The sequence below is a fragment of the Bidens hawaiensis genome, unplaced genomic scaffold, assembly GCF_021521415.1.
Source record: "Bidens hawaiensis isolate Kalapana, Puna unplaced genomic scaffold, B.hawaiensis_p1.1 tig00040002_1, whole genome shotgun sequence".
Lineage (NCBI taxonomy): Eukaryota > Viridiplantae > Streptophyta > Magnoliopsida > Asterales > Asteraceae > Bidens > Bidens hawaiensis.
In genome coordinates, this window is record NW_027497040.1 from 55,104 (window position 1) to 72,330 (window position 17,227).

At 37.5% G+C, this 17,227-nt stretch overlaps 1 protein-coding gene across 1 annotated transcript; it reads left to right on the forward strand.

Annotated features, from left to right (window-relative positions):
- The first annotated feature begins 1,517 nt into the window (after window positions 1-1,517).
- Window positions 1,518-5,626, forward strand: LOC143591715 (7-deoxyloganetin glucosyltransferase-like). The gene is made up of 2 exons (XM_077071842.1): window positions 1,518-2,066; window positions 4,639-5,626. The coding sequence occupies exons 1-2, from the start codon at window positions 1,562-1,564 to the stop codon at window positions 5,574-5,576; spliced, it is 1,443 nt and encodes a 480-aa protein (XP_076927957.1). The 5' UTR covers window positions 1,518-1,561; the 3' UTR covers window positions 5,577-5,626.
- Window positions 5,627-17,227: the final 11,601 nt, after the last annotated feature.

Consider the following 17,227-nt stretch of genomic DNA (forward strand, 5'->3'; position numbering starts at 1 on the left):
GTCGGTGATTGGAGGCGATCGATGGTGGTGGTTGGCCGTGGCAGGTGGTGTGGCAGTGGCGGTGGTGGGTGCTGGTGGGGGCGGGAGGTTGCAGCTGTGGTCGGTGGCAGTGATGGTGGTAGTTGGTGGCGACGGTGGTGGTTGGTGGTGGTGAAAGGGTCGTGGATGTGATATAGAGTGAAAGAAACGATGAAAGAAAAAACAAAAAAAAGGAGGGGGGTGCAGTTAGAATGAAAATAGGGTGTTTTCGAGAGAATTAAAATAAGGTGGGGAAAACCAATATAATCAAAAATGACATTTTTTTAAATGAGTGTAAAGTCTCTTTATCTGTTTTAACCTTATTCGATCGCACTTGCATTACTTTTCATTGTCACAAAATACCGATCCATTCCAGTATTCAATTTCATAAGTTTGGGATTTTTGGTTCCAATACGTACCGCTATCAACATATTAATTAAGACTGACTTAAAATTAGTTGACAAAGCCGACTCAAGGACCCTTATAAACAAGCTAAGGTTTTAAACTCACTTATATAAAACTCCATTTTTAAAAATATGTAAATAGGATATATATATATATATATATATATATATATATATATATATATATATATATAGGGTAAAGATCTTAGGAGAACCCTTTGTAAATTGAGAACTTTGAGAACCATTTTGGACCACTAAAGACACCTTTTAAAAAAATATTTAAAAAAATCATAAAACAAAAAATAACAAAAATTTTAAAAAAGTAAAAAAACCAAAATTCTTATATTTCATTCCGGTTTCATTAAAAAAAATAAAAAAAACGTCGTATTATACACATATGATAATTTTATTTAATCTTTAGTTACGTAATATACACATATGTACAGTGTCATTTATCTTAAATTATACACATGTGTATAAAAAATCATGTAAATGTGCATATATGTATATATTATACATATGTGTATATAATTTGGCTAAACCGAGTTTTTTTTATGAAACCGGGATGTTAAAATAAGAATTTTGGGTTTTTACTTTTTTCATTTTTGTGTTTTTTTTTATTTTATGATTTTTTTTTTGTTTTTGGGTTTTTTGTTGTCTAAAATAGTTCTCATGGTTCTCAATTTCGAAAAAGTTCTTTCATGATCCCGATCCTATATATATACATATATATATATATAAAATTAGTTCACTATGAGAGTTACAAACCAAAACACAACACTAGTGTAGTGGTAAGACTCTATTTTTACTCTTGGAGCCGCGTATTCGAATCTCACATATCCCAATTATTTTTCTGTGATATTTACGTCTCATGAATATGGATCCCGAAAGTACAAACAAACCTTTACGTCTCATGATATTTACGTCGTATTTTAGCCTTTAAAAATGTTAAGCCGGCTTGTTAGCTATTTGTTACTTTATACATGTGTCTTTGCTTCCAAATTATAAAGACCTATACCAAATATATAAACTTTCAAAACCCACGTGGTGGTGGACTTCATTGTTAGCCTATAAAAAGGGTATACTCCACATTAACTCAAGCCATTCTAAAGCTAAGTGTTCCAAACTAACATCATTCCATGGGTTCACATCAAGAAAAAAAGCCACATGTTGTTTGCATACCAGCCCCACTTCAAGGCCACATTAACCCAATGCTAAAACTAGCCAAAATCCTACACTCCAAAGGCTTTCTTATAACCTTTGTCAACACCGAGTTTAACCACCAACGACTACTTCGATCACAAGGGCTCGACGCGCTAGACGGCCTCCCTTCTTTTCGCTTTGAGACCATCCCTGATGGCCTTCAACCCCCCGAAAACACAAACGCTTCCCAAGATATCCCAACTCTAGCCAAGTCTGTTGATGAGACTTGTCTGGGTCCGTTTAAAAGTCTTGTGGCCAAAGTTAATGAATCTTATGCACCAGTGACTTGCATCGTGGCTGACGTGCTTATGGGCTTCACCTTTGCGGCCGCCACAGAACTCGGTATCCCGGAGATAGCCCTTTGGACCAGTGGGGCCGCGTCTTTAATATGTTATAATCAATACCCTAAGCTTTTGGAAAATAAGTTGATGCCTCTCAAAGGTAATAATAATAACATGCTCTTATTTTTTGTTTAAATATATATGTGCCAATTTATTCTTACAATAGTTAAAACATTTTTCATTCTCTTTTTATAAATATGACAGACAAGTACTAGCAACATTCAATAAATAGATTTGATGCTTCTGACCTTAATCATATGATGGGTATGATTGGCAAAAGCTTTAAGCTTTAAAAAAAAAAAGCTTCTACTCAATTAAAAGTCTTGTTTGGTTTAAGGAGTTTGAAGTTTTTGGATCAGCAGAAAAAGCTTAAAGCTTGAAACTTTTACTAGTAGCGTTTAGAAAGAGCTACAAGCTTTTAGGATTTTAATTTACTTAAATAACCTTCCAAAATAAATACATGTATTATTATTGTTTTTAGTTATGCTAATTTTTGTAATTTATATATTTTATTAAAAACTCCAGCTACTCTGCCAAACATCTAAATATATCTAAAAAGCTACAGCTACAGCTACAGCTTCCAACTACCAGCTTCCAGCCATCAGCTAGCAGCTTCCAGCTACAACTACCAGCTAATTTTGCCAAACATACCCGATGCCACTTTTTCTTGTTTACATATCAATAGATTCTTACAAGAAGTACTAGCAACATTCAATAGGTGACCAATTTTAAGTTGAACCATAAAACTATATATAGAAGTACTGGTTCTTGAAACCGCTCCTAAAGATAACTAGACTTTTAGGAGCGATAACGTTAGGAGCGTTCAGAAGCCCACTTCAAATGGACCAAAAACCGCTTCTAAAATGTCTTTTTTTCTCTATTAGCTTAGGCATTTATTATCACGTGTTTAAATATGACACATAAGACGTTTTTTAATCACTCATTCTCTCACAAATAAATTTAAAAGTAAATATGAAATTGAAAATTAGGTACAACCTACACCACGAAATTGAATGTGATACTGAAGACATTTGTTAGTTTGATTACGGATAAGGTTTTTATGGTTATCAACGTGGGTAACATAACATCCTTTCAATTCATATGGTACAAAAGAGAATAGGAAAAGATAATACATTAAAGTATTACTGTTTATAAACTTAAAACCGACATTATTATTTTACATATTCAATTTGCAACGTGAATTTAATAAAATAGTATTTATTATTGTATAATATATATTTTTGTAAAATAATATTAGCTATCTATTTATTAAATGTCTCCTAAAAGATTCAATGTGTCACTCTATGATTGTCCCATGTCTTTTTCAAGTTATCAGATTGTTTGATTTGTGGTTTATGTTTTTTAATGCGTTCGACCCGAATTATCGTGTATGAGTCTCATCAAATCCAGATAGTCCTTACATGGGTTAAATCATCTAATTTATTTATGAAATTGTTTCATAATCAAACAATAATTTTCGCGTGTCACAGGTTTCACCAAACCCGGATAACCCTTATATGGGTCATAATATCTCATTTATTTGTGAAATAACCTCTTAATAATCAAAAAATTAATTTTCACGAGTCATGGGTCTCACCATACCCGGATAATTTTTAAACGGGTTCTAATATCTCGCTTATTGTGAAACTTTTTCATCATCAAACCCTAATTTAATTTCTCTTCTTTACATATTCTTTGTCACTGATTCATCCTCTCCATCACCGGTTAACTACCGATTACCACCCACCATCGTCAATCGCCTCTCTCATGCATCAACCACCACGTCACCTACATCAACCGCCCCATTTTCATGAGACAAATATTTGTGTCACATTTATTCGTTTTAAAAAATCAACATGTTCGTGTTTGTGTATGTTCGTTCGTTAAAAAATTAAAAAACACCTACATATCATAATTGAAAGAGCCCAAAGTCCCAAACGTTAAAAAATATAATGAACGTAACAAACTAATATATACATATTTAGTCAAAATAAAACTACGTTAAAAATAAAACTAGTCATTACAAAATATAAAATAACAAAACCATTAAAAACAAAAATGTATATACAAAACATTGTAAAGATTTATTAAAAAAAACCCACTTTTGTGGTAAATTTGTCACAAAACTTGCAAAGTTTGTTACAAAAATCTGACAAACGGGTATTATTTGTTGAATATAAAACAAATAAATAATGAAACAACACTTTTGTGACAAAATTTTCGTAAAAGCTACTTTTGAATTCATTAATGGTTGTTAAATAAAAGCTACTTTTGAATTCATTCTCATTCCGGCCTTCAACTATCTTTAAATCTTAAATTACAATAAAAATCATTCTATGTTCTCTCGTATTTTCAATTAAATTATACTTTTCATATATTCATCATTACATTTTCTCCTTCCTCCACTCGCAACTGTTTTTAAAAAATAAACAAAAATTAATAAGGTTTTACATGAACTTTTCAAATATACATAAATGTTATTACACTTTCTCTCGTGTCTATACTCACGACACCCTAAACTATAAAAACTAGCATTATTTAGTGGATAGAATATGAATGCTCCACCAAATAAACAAACCTTTCTATGTATTTTAAACTTTGAAAACATAAAAGGAAATAATAGGAAGTTTTCGTATATCAAGCTAATACTCTCATTTTACTTTGATCTACAGATCCAAGTTACTTGGTGAATGGATATTTAGATACAGTCATAGATTGTGTGCCAGCCATGTCCGGTATACGTCTAAAAGATATTCCTCCTTTCATTAGAATTGTCTTCCCCGGGGATGAGTACATGGTTCAATTTATGTGTTCGCAAGTGGAGAGAGCCAAAAAAGCTTCGGCCATCATTTACAACACTTTTGATGAACTGGAACATGATGTTTTAGATTCACTTGCTTCCATGTATCCTCCTTGTTATGGTATTGGTCCTTTACATCTACTCGAGAGAAATATTGGCGATAAATCTCTTGCATCCATGAAATCAAACCTTTGGATTGAAGAAGCCGAATGTTTAAAATGGCTAGACTTACAAGCACCATTATCGGTTATTTATGTGAATTTTGGGAGCATTGCAGTGATGACACCTCAACAACTAGTCGAGTTTTGTTGGGGACTCGCAAAGAGCAATTATTCGTTCTTGTGGATAATACGACCCGACCTTGTTGTTGGTGATTCTGCGATACTCCCACCAGAGTTTGTAACGGAAACAAGTGGTAGAGGGATGTTGGTTGGATGGTGCCCCCAAGAACAAGTCCTAAACCACCCGTCAATTGGAGGGTTTTTAACGCATAGTGGATGGAACTCAACGCTCGAAAGCATTTCTAGTGGTGTGCCAATGATTTGTTGGCTGTTTTTTGCGGACCAACAAACGAATTGTTGGTGGAGTTGTAACAAATGGGGTGTTGCAATGGAGATTGACAATAATGTAAAGAGTGATGAAGTTTCTAAGCTAGTGATTGAGTTAATGGAAGGAGAAAAAGGAAAGGAAATGAGGAAGAATGCTATTGACTTGAAGAACAAAGCTGAGAAGGCATGTACCTCTCCTTCAGGTTCATCCATGGCTAATTTAGAGAAACTAGTTCAATTGATGCATTCATTTTCAAAATGATTTGTAATCTATTCTTTTTATGCATGTGTGCCTATGCTACTAAGATAATTGATATATAGGCAATGTATTTTTATTTTAATTTGTATCACATGATATGAAACTACATTTTATGCAACAATAATAAGATCCCTTTACCAAATTCATTCTTGTTTATGTTGTTCATCATAGTATATACTGGAAATCAAAAGGACCTTTAACTAGTTATGGGCAAAATCTCTTTAATATAAACTAAGAAAGTGACAAGCAATATTTGTACTATTGTATTGGTTCAACTCAACATATTCTATGAAAAAAATTTACACTTATATTTTAGAGTTTGTGTTGTGTTACAATAGCAAGCAATTAGTTTAACTGTTCCAATGAAGAAGAGAACCAAATCAACAAGACTCTTGTGGATTGTATATGGGATTTCATCACTGTTATATTTATAGAATTCCTGTGAATTGGAGTTAGGCAATATTTTAATACAGTTGTTAATGGATTCCAAACAAACATCTCCCATGTGTTTATTAGGCAAACAGATAACATGCCATCTAAACTTGCTAAAAATAACAAATTTTCCGAACGAGCATTAAACGGGATGCTAATGTTGGTAGCTAAGTAATAGTTCGCAACTTTATAATTCAACGAATGAGCCTTGCACGATCGTGGACCTGCCTCGAGCATTTTATGATCATCCGATGCTCTCATGTAATCACAGTGAGCCTTTAGAAACATCGGCGTTGATATGACATCTAACCATTCCTTACAGACGGTCTTGCGTTGGGCTACAACATTTGGAGGGAGTTTTGCAATAATCTCCAACATTAATACCATAACCGGAAGGGAATATATCATTTTGATCTAAACAATGTAGTTTGGAAAAAGACAAATCATGTTTAGTTTAACATGTCAAATGTATTAAAGATAAAAATAACAAAATATATTTAGTAAATTGTTAGTAAATGATGTCAGTAGTTCAGTATCTAGTGTTATGTTGTGTCTGTAATCGTGTTAGTTTGTTTTGGTTTAGATAGGTTGTCTCACAAGTTCGCCTGATATAAGCGAACTTGTGGACAAGCGAAGTTATTGACAACTTCGCCTAGTCTGTTAGGCGAAGTTGTCGTAACATATATATACATATGTTACGGGTTGTATGAAAGAAGTTAATGAGCAGTACGTGTAAATGTGATTGAACATCACGTGTTAAAGGGTTGCAATACGTGTCTTTTGAGTATTGTAACGTGTATTTGTGCTTGGTTTTAACGTATATCGCATCCTACGCTCGTATCGTCTTACGTAGGGATTCCGCACCTACGTAGAACGAGATACTCCCGTGTAGATCCGGCTGGGAACCTACAATTGGTATCAGAGCATTTGCTCGTGATTGTGTGGTTCGGGATTATCACACGAGTGTAGAAATTGTTCCGTTCGACTATTCGCGGGACGAGTTTACGTTGAAATACCGAGTTTTTGTGTCATACCCATCTCCCACTATCAAATATAACCCATTACACCTTCGCATACCTCACAATACGTCAAATTAAAACCTGCAAAAACCTTGTGTTCATCAGGCGAAGTTGCCGTCACTGTTCGTAGGGTTTGGGCGAAGTTATAAGTTTAAGCGAAGTTGTCATCAAGCGAAGTTAAGTAACAAGCGAAGTTAAGAGTTTCAGCGAAGTTAAGCTTAAGCGAAGTTAAGCATAACTTCGCCTACTGATCACTGTTCAAATTAAAAAAAAAAAATTGTGTGTTTTCAAGTCGTGTTTCTTTCAGCGATGACTTCGATAAACATTACGGAACTGGTGAAAATGGAAGTTGAGGCCGGTTCAGCAACTAAGGCTCCGAAAATGCTTAAGGGTACCGATTTCGTTGCTTGGAAAGATCTGTTTGAACAGTATGTTAAATATCAAGATGCTAAGATGTGGGTGTGCATACAAGATGAATGCATTTCACCAACGGCCTTGTTTGAGGGTCGTGAACAGATTAAGAAGTATAATAAGATGGAAGAGGAAGAAAAGAAAATGTATGAGGCAAAGAGTAAAGCTCATGCGGCGATCACCATGGCTCTTCCACAAGAGATTCTTCACACCTTCAGGAAATACAAAACAGCTAGAGAGCTATGAAAAGCGGTAGAAAATCGATATGAAGGTAATGTGGGGATACGTGCATCCAAAATTAAGCTACTAAAAACCCAATTCTCGGTGTTCAAATATTTGAAAAATGAATCACTTGATGATATCATCACAAGATATTATCACCTGATGACCGAACTTAGAAACTACTCAATTGACTATAAAGAAGAAGAGATTGTAGAAAAACTTCTTGATGCTCTTCCACCGAAATGGGAAATGTACACGGTTTTGATGAGAGAAGATAAAGAGTTTGCCAATATTGATTTGGAAACAGCAGTCAATAAATTACGAACTTTTGAACTTAACATGGTTCGGAAAGAGACACCAACTGATCAAGTTCAGGATCCGGGAATGTATGGTGCGAAAGTTACTTCAAGTTCAAGTTCAAAGTCAGAATCCTCTGCTTATTACTCAAAAGGAGACTCAAAATCAAATTCAACTCATGATGGTCATGTGACTCTCAACTTGGATGGTGATGTATGTTTCGTAGCTGCAGGAAGTAATTCTTCAAAACCTCAAGCCACAACTGGTAACTTTTCATCAAATGTTCCAACCACCAACTACTCACAGATGCCCATGAGTGTTAAATCAGCTGAACAGCAGTTTGCTCTCTATGCATCTTTCATTGCATCTTATGAGAATTACATCAAAGGTAAAATAGTCGATCCCGCAACTTTGGATGAAGACTATGATCAGATTGATGTTGATGATCTAGAAGAGATGGATCTGCAGTGACAGATGGCTATGATAGTAAGAAGGGTTAAGAGATTCATGAAGAAAACAGGCAGAAAGTTCGTTGGAGAAAGACCAGGGTTTGACAAATCAAAGGTTAGATGTTACAACTGTCAACAAAATTGTCACTTTGCCAAGGAATGTACCAATGAGAGAGTCGAACATAATCAGAACAAGCCTGCACAACAGAATGGGGGAGGTAGTGAGAATAGGGCTATGGTATCTAGACACAATGGTGGGTATAACTGGAATCTACAGGTTGAGGAAGTCTTTGAACAGGCAAATTTGGTGAACATCGAAACTGCAGGAAGTGAGAAAGAGACGGGAGAAAATCAAGCTTACATGGCAGAAGTGAACGATCAGCTCTCTGAGGTAAGTTCTGAACTTCATTGTATGCAATGTGAAAATCTGTCTGAACAATTGAAAACAGTAACTGATCAGTTTGTTAGTTTGGACACTCAATTTAAAACGTTAAAAGAAGATAATCATTACACTAAAACTAGAGAAAACAGTTACTCGGTAAAAATAAAAGCTAGTGAAAAAGATATCAGAAGTCTTAAAGCCAGTCTAGCTGATAAAATACAAGTAATTGATCTTAGTTATGAAGTGTTAGAAGAAAAAATCAAACTAATTGCTGAAAGGGATAAACAGATAGCTGATTACCAGGTAAAAGTGGTGGAATTAAACAGATAAATTGAACAGTTTCGAAATTCCTCAACAATGCTTGATCACATCGTAAGTGTTCAACGTTCCTCAGTTAACAAAGGGGGAATTGGATTTTCTGAAGTTCCACCACCATATAACCATAATTACACGTATGATCCTAGTAATCAGAAATCTGTTGATGTTGAGATTAGTCAGACAGTTCCTGTCAAAATTTCGATTAAAGAACCTGAAGTTAGTAAAAACGAAACGAGTAAGCATGTTTCGAATGTTAAGATTTCTGTTCCTAACTCTGTCTCATCAAATTCGGACAAGAAATCCGAATCGGGTGAGATAAAAGAAGATGTAGTATTACTAAAACGTGGGGAGGAATATAAGCCAACTGAAAAGAACTCTCCCCTTAACCCGTTTGTCCCACCATATGTTAGACAAACGGATAGTACTGCAACCTCAACATCTGAAACAACTGTCGAGACGAAAGTTGAACACAGGAGTTGTTTCAGATGCAATCAAATAAGACACCTGATTGCTGATTGTCCTCTAAATCAGAGAAAATTCAGAGGCATGAGGCCTCCGAAAACTGAAAATAAATCGAATGGTAATTACTATACTGGGAAGAATGCGAACTCACCAAAGTTCAGACATTGGACTTATCCAAGATGTCAAAGAAATCGATCTCAGTTTTTCCCAGTTAACAACCAAACCACCAATTATAATTCAACTAATTCACGACAGTTTGGATGGCCTCATAGTCAATCCACTAGAAGGTATCCTTTTAGAACTTACAGAAGTCATTTTCAAAATGACTTTGGGCAACCAAAGTACTGGAGGCCGTTTAACAGATTTAATCGACCCAAGATCAGTAGGTCTTGGGTCCCCAGATTTTAATCCTTTTCTTTAATCGTGCAGGAACAGTTGAACAGGGCTGCAAACAATCTATGGGCTGTGGATAGTGGCTGTTCCCGGCACATGACTGGTAACAAGAATTTGTTACACGAATGGAGACCTGTTCAAGGAGGTAGGGTAAGTCTTGCTGTAGAGAGTGGTGGTAAAATTACTGGTATTGGAACTGTGACAAATGGTAAAATGAAGTTAGAAAAGGTGAATTTTGTTGAGGAATTGAAGCATAATTTGTTAAGCGTGTCTCAGATTTGTGACAAAGAGTACACAGTACACTTTACTAAAAATGAAGCAATTGTTCTGTATCCTGGTTTCATGATACCAGAGGCATGGGTGGTGATGAGAGCTCCAAGAGAAAAGAACACGTATGTAATGGATATGAGGTCAACTGAGATGACAACCGAAGAATCATGTCTTTTGTCCAAGGCAACTGAATCTGAGTCAGAATTATGGCATCGAAGAATGGGGCATATACATCTTCGCAAAATGAATTACATTGTCAAGAATGGCATGGTGCTGGGTGTTCCCTTGAAGAATTTTAACTTTGAAGATCAATGCTTGTCGTGCAAGAAGGGAAAGCAACACAAGAAACCTCATCACTCTAAGAAGGTTAACTCAATCGTCAGTACACTAGACCTGCTTCACATGGATCTCTTTGGTCCCGTGAATGTAAAAAGTCTAGGTGGAACATCATATTGCTTGGTAATAACTGATGATTACTCTCGATACTCTTGGGTATACTTTCTGAAGGCAAAAGATGAGACGGTTCAGTTAGTAATTAACCTGATTACCAAGGTTGAAAATATTGTGGGAAGAAAGGTTAAGTACATCAGGAGTGATAATGGGACAGAGTTCAAGAACTACCAGATGGAGATGTTCTGCTTACAGAAAGGGATAGACCACCAGTACAGTGCCCCGTATACTCCGCAACAAAATGGAGTGGCTGAGAGGAAGAACAAGACGCTAATTGAAGGAGCCAGAACTATGCTGGCTGATGCTAAACTTCCCGTGGTGTTCTGGGCCGAAGCTGTTGCCACCGCCTGTTATATCCTTAATCGTGTTTTGACTGTTAAAAGATTAACTAAGACTTGTTATGAACTTATGCATGGTCGAAAGCCAAACTTGAATGGTCTCGAACCATTCGGGTCCCCATGTACGATATTAAAGACAAACTCTAAATTTGGTGAGAAAGCCGACGAAGGTATTTTAGTCGGATATGTTGTTGGGACACCCAACAGAAGAGTCTTTAATTTATCGAACAGCAAGGTTGAAGTGGTATGTAACACCGACATCACGAGTTACAAACCACCAAAGCCTAGCACGGGACCCGCTGAAGCTTTTGACTATGATAAACTGTTCAAATCCTTTAATATGCCTTACTTGGATTTTGCAGAAGTTGATGAGAAAATTGCTTCACAGATTCTGTATGATGAGGAAGAAAATATTGTGCAACGTCCGCGATACGATGAGTGTCATCCTTCCTCGTCAAGAACCGCTGATATTCCTGCTGCCACTACTGAGGAAGAATTCTACAATCCTTTTCACTCTCAACACTAATCACCCATTGATGAACTCTCTCGAACTTGGAAAACAATCTGGAAGTCAGTACGGTTCCGACTACTGGAGTTCACAAAAATCATCCTTTGGAGAATGTGATAGGTGATCTGTCTGATGGTGTACAAACAAGACAAAGCTTGAATGAGCACACCTGTGTTTACGCAAGCATTAAGGAAACGGGTATCATTAATGAGTGCTTGTACACCTACTTCATCAGCCAGATTGAACCAAAGAACTATCAAATGGCTCTCAAGGATAGCTCATGGGTCGAAGCTATGCAAGAAGAGTTAGCTCAGTTCGAGAAGATGGAAGTATGGAAATTAGTTGCAAAACCGAAGAATGTACATGCTATTGGCACAAAATGGGTCTTTAAGTGTAAGAGAGATGAGAAAGGGATAATCATAAGGAACAAGGCGAGGCTGGTAGTAAAAGGGTTTAATCAGCAAGAAGAAATCGACTACAATGAAGTGTTTGCTCATGTGGCAAGATTGGAGGCAATCCGACTATTTTTGGCATTTGCTGCACACAATCAGATGAAGGTGTTCCAGTTAGATGTAAAAAGTGCCTTTCTGAATGGTAAAGTCGATGAGGTAGTATACGTTGAGCAGCCTCCGGGTTTTCCTGACCCTGACTTTCCTGATCATGTGTACAAGCTGAGTAAAGCGCTATATGGACTACATCAGGCCCCTCGTGCCTGGTACGCAACCTTATCAGATTACTTACTTGAGAATGGGTTCGAAAGAGGAAAGATCGACAGCACGCTGTTTGTCAAGAGAAAAGGGCGAGATTTTCTACTAGTTCAAGTCTACGTGGACGACATCATATTTGCTGCATCAAAAGTCGTCATGTGTCAGGAGTTTGAAGAAGTCATGAAAAAGAGGTTTGAAATGAGTGCAATGGGTGAATTAACTTTCTTTTTAGGATTGCAGGTTGATCAGAAGAAAGATGGGATGTTCGTCCATCAAACTAAATATGTCCAAGACGTTCTCAAACGCTTTAAGATGGAGGACAGCACTCCATTTGATACTCCGGTTTGCGTCAACCACAAACTGGGTGCTGATTCGGACAGTGATGAAGACGTGGACCCCACCCAATATCAAGCAATCATAGGTTCTTTAATGTATTTAACTGCATCTAGACATGATATTATGTTTGCAGTTTGTCTCTGTGCTCGATTTCAGGCAAGCCCAAAGGAATCTCACATGAAGGGAGTGAAGAGAATACTGCGGTATCTCAAAGGCAAGCCTAAGCTGGGATTGTGGTACACGAAAGGTGGAGACTTGGATTTGGTCGCTTACACAGATTCTGACTATGGAGGTTGCAATCAGAACAGGAAGTCGACAACCGGTGGATGTCAGTTTCTGGGAGGAAGATTGGTTTCGTGGCAGTGCAAGAAGCAGACCTCTGTAGCCATTTCCACCTGCGAAGCAGAGTACATGGCAGCATCGAACTGCTGCTCCCAGGTTCTTTGGATTCAACAGCAATTGCGCATTTACGGTCTGAATTTCACTCAAACTCCTATTTGCATTAATAACACTGCTGCAATCTCAGTAACTAACAATCCCGTCAAACACAGCAAAACCAAACACATTGACATTCGTCATCATTTTATACGGGATTGTGCTGAGAAGAAATTAATTGTGCTAGAAAAGGTTGATTCGTTAGATAATTTCGCCATCTTTTTACTAAAGCGTTTGACCGAACTCGTTTTCAAAATCTTGTTGAGTTTAATGGGATGATCAATCCTGAGTAACCGTGTTTCTCGTTTCTATTAAAAAAAAAAAACCATCACTATCGCTTAGAATTATGTCGGTTGCTTCAGTTTGAAGGACACATCTTCGGATATGTTTGGTCCTTACTTCTACTAGTAGATTATGAGGATAGCCATTACCCAGATGACTGAAAGTGACCGGGGCGGTTTATGGTGTGTTTTTATTCTTTCGCTGAAAAGTAGTCGTTCATACTTAGTTAAAAGGACGCATATTCGTATGTGGTCGGTCCAGTTGATCCATTGGATCTTCAGGATAGCCGTTTACCTGATGGCTTTGACTTGATCGGGGCGATAGAATTTAATTTTTTTTAGGGAGATGATATAATTTTTCAAGTCTATAACTTCGTAAGAAGTTTCAATACAATGTTTCTAAGAAAATTGATCCAACCTTGGAAAGTGATACACAAACTAATTCTGTGTGCTTAACTAGTGAAGTTATTAGGCCTAAAAGACTCTAGAACAGTCATTGTATGTTATGGTAGCTTTTTATGGTGCGTAAAAGTAGAAGTGATACTAACTAAATCTTCTCGATTTAAAGTGGAGACTCATTCAGAGTTGTGTATGTCTCCATATACATCTTTCCGAATGATAGGCAGAAAAGCGATTACCCAGTCATACACGAGCCCGTGAGTGTTCTGATTTCCGAGAAGATAGTATGTCAAGTACCTGCAGTGATCCAGATTCGGGACTTGCAGTAGTCTACTGTTATGAAGCTATGTAAATCTTTATTATTTAAAAAAAATGATGATGATGTTAAGCCTTATGAAGCCTATCATGTTATGCTTATCAATCAAAAGGCGATAAAGAGAACGGGAAGAAGACTCTAAAAGATCAAGATGTACTTACTATTTAATCAGACACTACGGGTCGAGGTCAACTCGGGGTGACTCGGGGAAAGTCAAATAAGCTTTGAGAATAGATGGGAGTCATCACAATCTCTTATGTTTGTCCGTTTAAAATTTTGAACTTAATTGAACCTAATCCGTATCACAGAAGCGATGAAAACCATACTAAGTTGTTTACCTGCTTACAACCTGTTTCTTTATGTCATAATACCGCTGAACATGGATCTATGTGACAGCCTTCTAATTAGTATGATTCCTGTTCGAATCTTTTCTAAAACATTCTGGTCCCCGTCAAGACTGAAATTTGATCCCGTGTACTTTATTTATAAAATTTACTTTACATATGTCATTTTATGGTTTAAAACTTGGTTACTTGGTCTTTGATCGTAACATTTAAATCTTTAAAGGAAGTTTTAAAAGACAATTGCATAATGTTCTAATGTATAAGGGCCTGTTTTGTAAGTTCAATACTAAGCGAAGTTGTGCTTGCGCGAAGTTGTTAACAGGCAAAGTTAAGGGTAAGCGAAGTTAACCTTAACTTCGCCTGTGCATATTCAAACATATATAAAGGTCAACTTGGTCAACTGTTTACATATTTTCACAACCCCCGGCGAACTTATATCAAATATCCCTCGGCGAAGTTACATCTCGAATCAAACATTGTTATTTTTCTCAATTTCAATCCGTGTTAAAGGTGTGTAGGGTCGGGATGACTTATAATTCGTGTCGATCATGTTAATTAGATGTCGTTTTGGTCCGATTTGGGACCTCGTTCATGCAAACCATTACACACCCACTTTTCAAACTCTTTTTGACGTATTCGTAACCAATTTGATCGTCTAGATCTCTTTAGTAACATGTTTTTATTGTCCACAATCACCAAATTCACCAAACAACCTCGTCTGGCCTTCTGAACATTCGCCGTTTCAGTTCAGGCGAAGTTAGGTTTAGGCGAAGTTGTTCTTAACTTCGCCTTAGGCCTAACTTCGCCTGCTGCTTTAAATCTTTAACTAATCAGGGGCGAAGTTGTTCAAGGGGCGAAGTTATGATTAGGCGAAGTTATCATTAACTTCGCCTGGTTCTTTACATTATTTAAAAGCTTATCTGTTATCAGGCGAAGTTATAGTAAAGGCGAAGTTGAACTCAACTTCGCCCTTTCCCTAACTTCGCCTTTACACCAGAAGCTATCATAACTTCGCTCATGGTAATAGGCGAAGTTGTGATCTGCTTTGACGAATTTTCTAACTTAGACCGTTTGTTATGCAGATATGGCAGCTGTAGCAGGAGTCGGTGGTGCTGGTGGTGACGAAGGTGGTGATAACAACCGTCAATTCTTTCCGGGTCACAATATGTACATCACGCTGGACCCGGATGCTAGCGGTGTTGATGATTATCGCGAGATCATCTCTTTCCTTATCCGCTCGCGTATCTTCCATGCTATTACTACAACTCTGCCCATTTCTCTGCCGAACATTGAAGACTTTTGGCAAACGGTAGAATATGATTGTAGAGTCGAGCCCCCAGTTATGCGCACCACCGTTAACAATCAGGAGGTGCAGTTCTCATCTGAGCAGATAAGGGTCGCTTTGCAGTTCAGGAATGAAACTAGAGATGACCCTACAGACTTTACTGCTCCATTCAGAGATGGTGCATTTTTACGAATGGGCTATTCCGGTCCATTGGGTGACACTCGGAGGCGTAAGGGATTTTTGTTGGATCAATGGCGTTTTCTCATGCATGTGATGATCGTGTGCATGTCGGGTCGTAAGGCTGGTACGGACGGGATGGGTGCGACGATGCAATCGGCAATGACAGCACTGACTTACAACAAGCCTTACAGCTTCAGTCAGATGGTGTTTTATGAAATAGACCGTCAGAGACGTGCGGTAGCTCATGAAAGATTCTTGATGTATCCAAGATTCTTACAAATAATCTTGAATCATGTGGCTTGTAACATCCCGAAATTTCCAAAGTAATATTAATTATATTACTTAATAATAGAGGGAAAGTTTACTCGGGTTATCAGGAAATAAATAAAAGAGTAGGAGTTGGTATGGGTCGGGCTAGTGTCGGGTAATGGGCGTTGGTTATGGATTTGGATTAATTGAGATGGGTTAAATGAGAATGGGATTTCAGGGATATAAATACCCCCAAAATCCCAAAAATATCTTCATTTACATCTATTTCTTCACACACTCAAAACACACACATTCTAACCGATCAAGATTCGAAGCCGAGACCCGAGATTTTGTTGATAGATCTGAGTTGGTAAGGTAAGAACAAATCCAACAAAGCTAATATTACTGAAAATGGTTAGGATTGGATGGGTTAACCGGACCCGAAACCTAAACTGCCCAAATCGGACCCCTAAAACGTCGATTTTAGGCCGATTTGATGGTTGGGATTTGTAGGCGCCGATCATACGATTCCGTAGGTACCAAAATCGAGTTATTTGGCTAAGAAACGAAGGATTTATGGGCAAACAGATCTGCAGCGCGATAACTTCGCCTGCAAGATTAAGTTCGCCTGATGAACTTCGCCTTCAAGCGTAACTTCGCCTTCAAGCGTAACTTCGCCTAAGGATAACTTCGCCTACGGCCAAGTTCACCTAAGGATAACTTCGCCTGAAGCCAAGTTAGCCTAAGGATAACTTCGCCAGAAGCCAAGTTCGCCTAAGGTTTAACTTCGCCTGAAGCCAAGTTCGCCTAAGGTTTAACTTCGCCTGAAGCCAAGTTCGCCTAAGGTTTAACTTCGCCTGAAGCCAAGTTCGCCTAAGGTTTAACTTCGCCTGAAGCCAAGTTCGCCCGAGGTTTAACTTCGCCTAAAGTGAAGTTCGTTTAGAAAATAAATTAAAAGCGATAAGTTAAAGTAAGCTAATACTAGGCCACCAGATTAGGTCAGGCGAGTATTGATACGTGTAACTTGTACAGTTAGCCGAGCTCAGTTAAAGAAGAGATTTACAGCTACCAGAGGAAGAAGCAGAGTCCAGGTGAGTTTCTAGCCCCATTCCTTGTTATGTTTTCGGGGCTGTGTGCATACTCGATGTGTTGTTAATACATTTATCCTAAG

Excerpts from the sequence above, each read along its gene's own strand:
- LOC143591715 (XM_077071842.1), top strand. The coding sequence starts at position 1,562 with ATGGGTTCACATCAAGAAAAAAAGCCACATGTTGTTTGCATACCAGCC. Across the intron at positions 2,067-4,638 it reads TAAGTTGATGCCTCTCAAAG|ATCCAAGTTACTTGGTGAAT; the intron begins GTAATAATAATA and ends TTTGATCTACAG.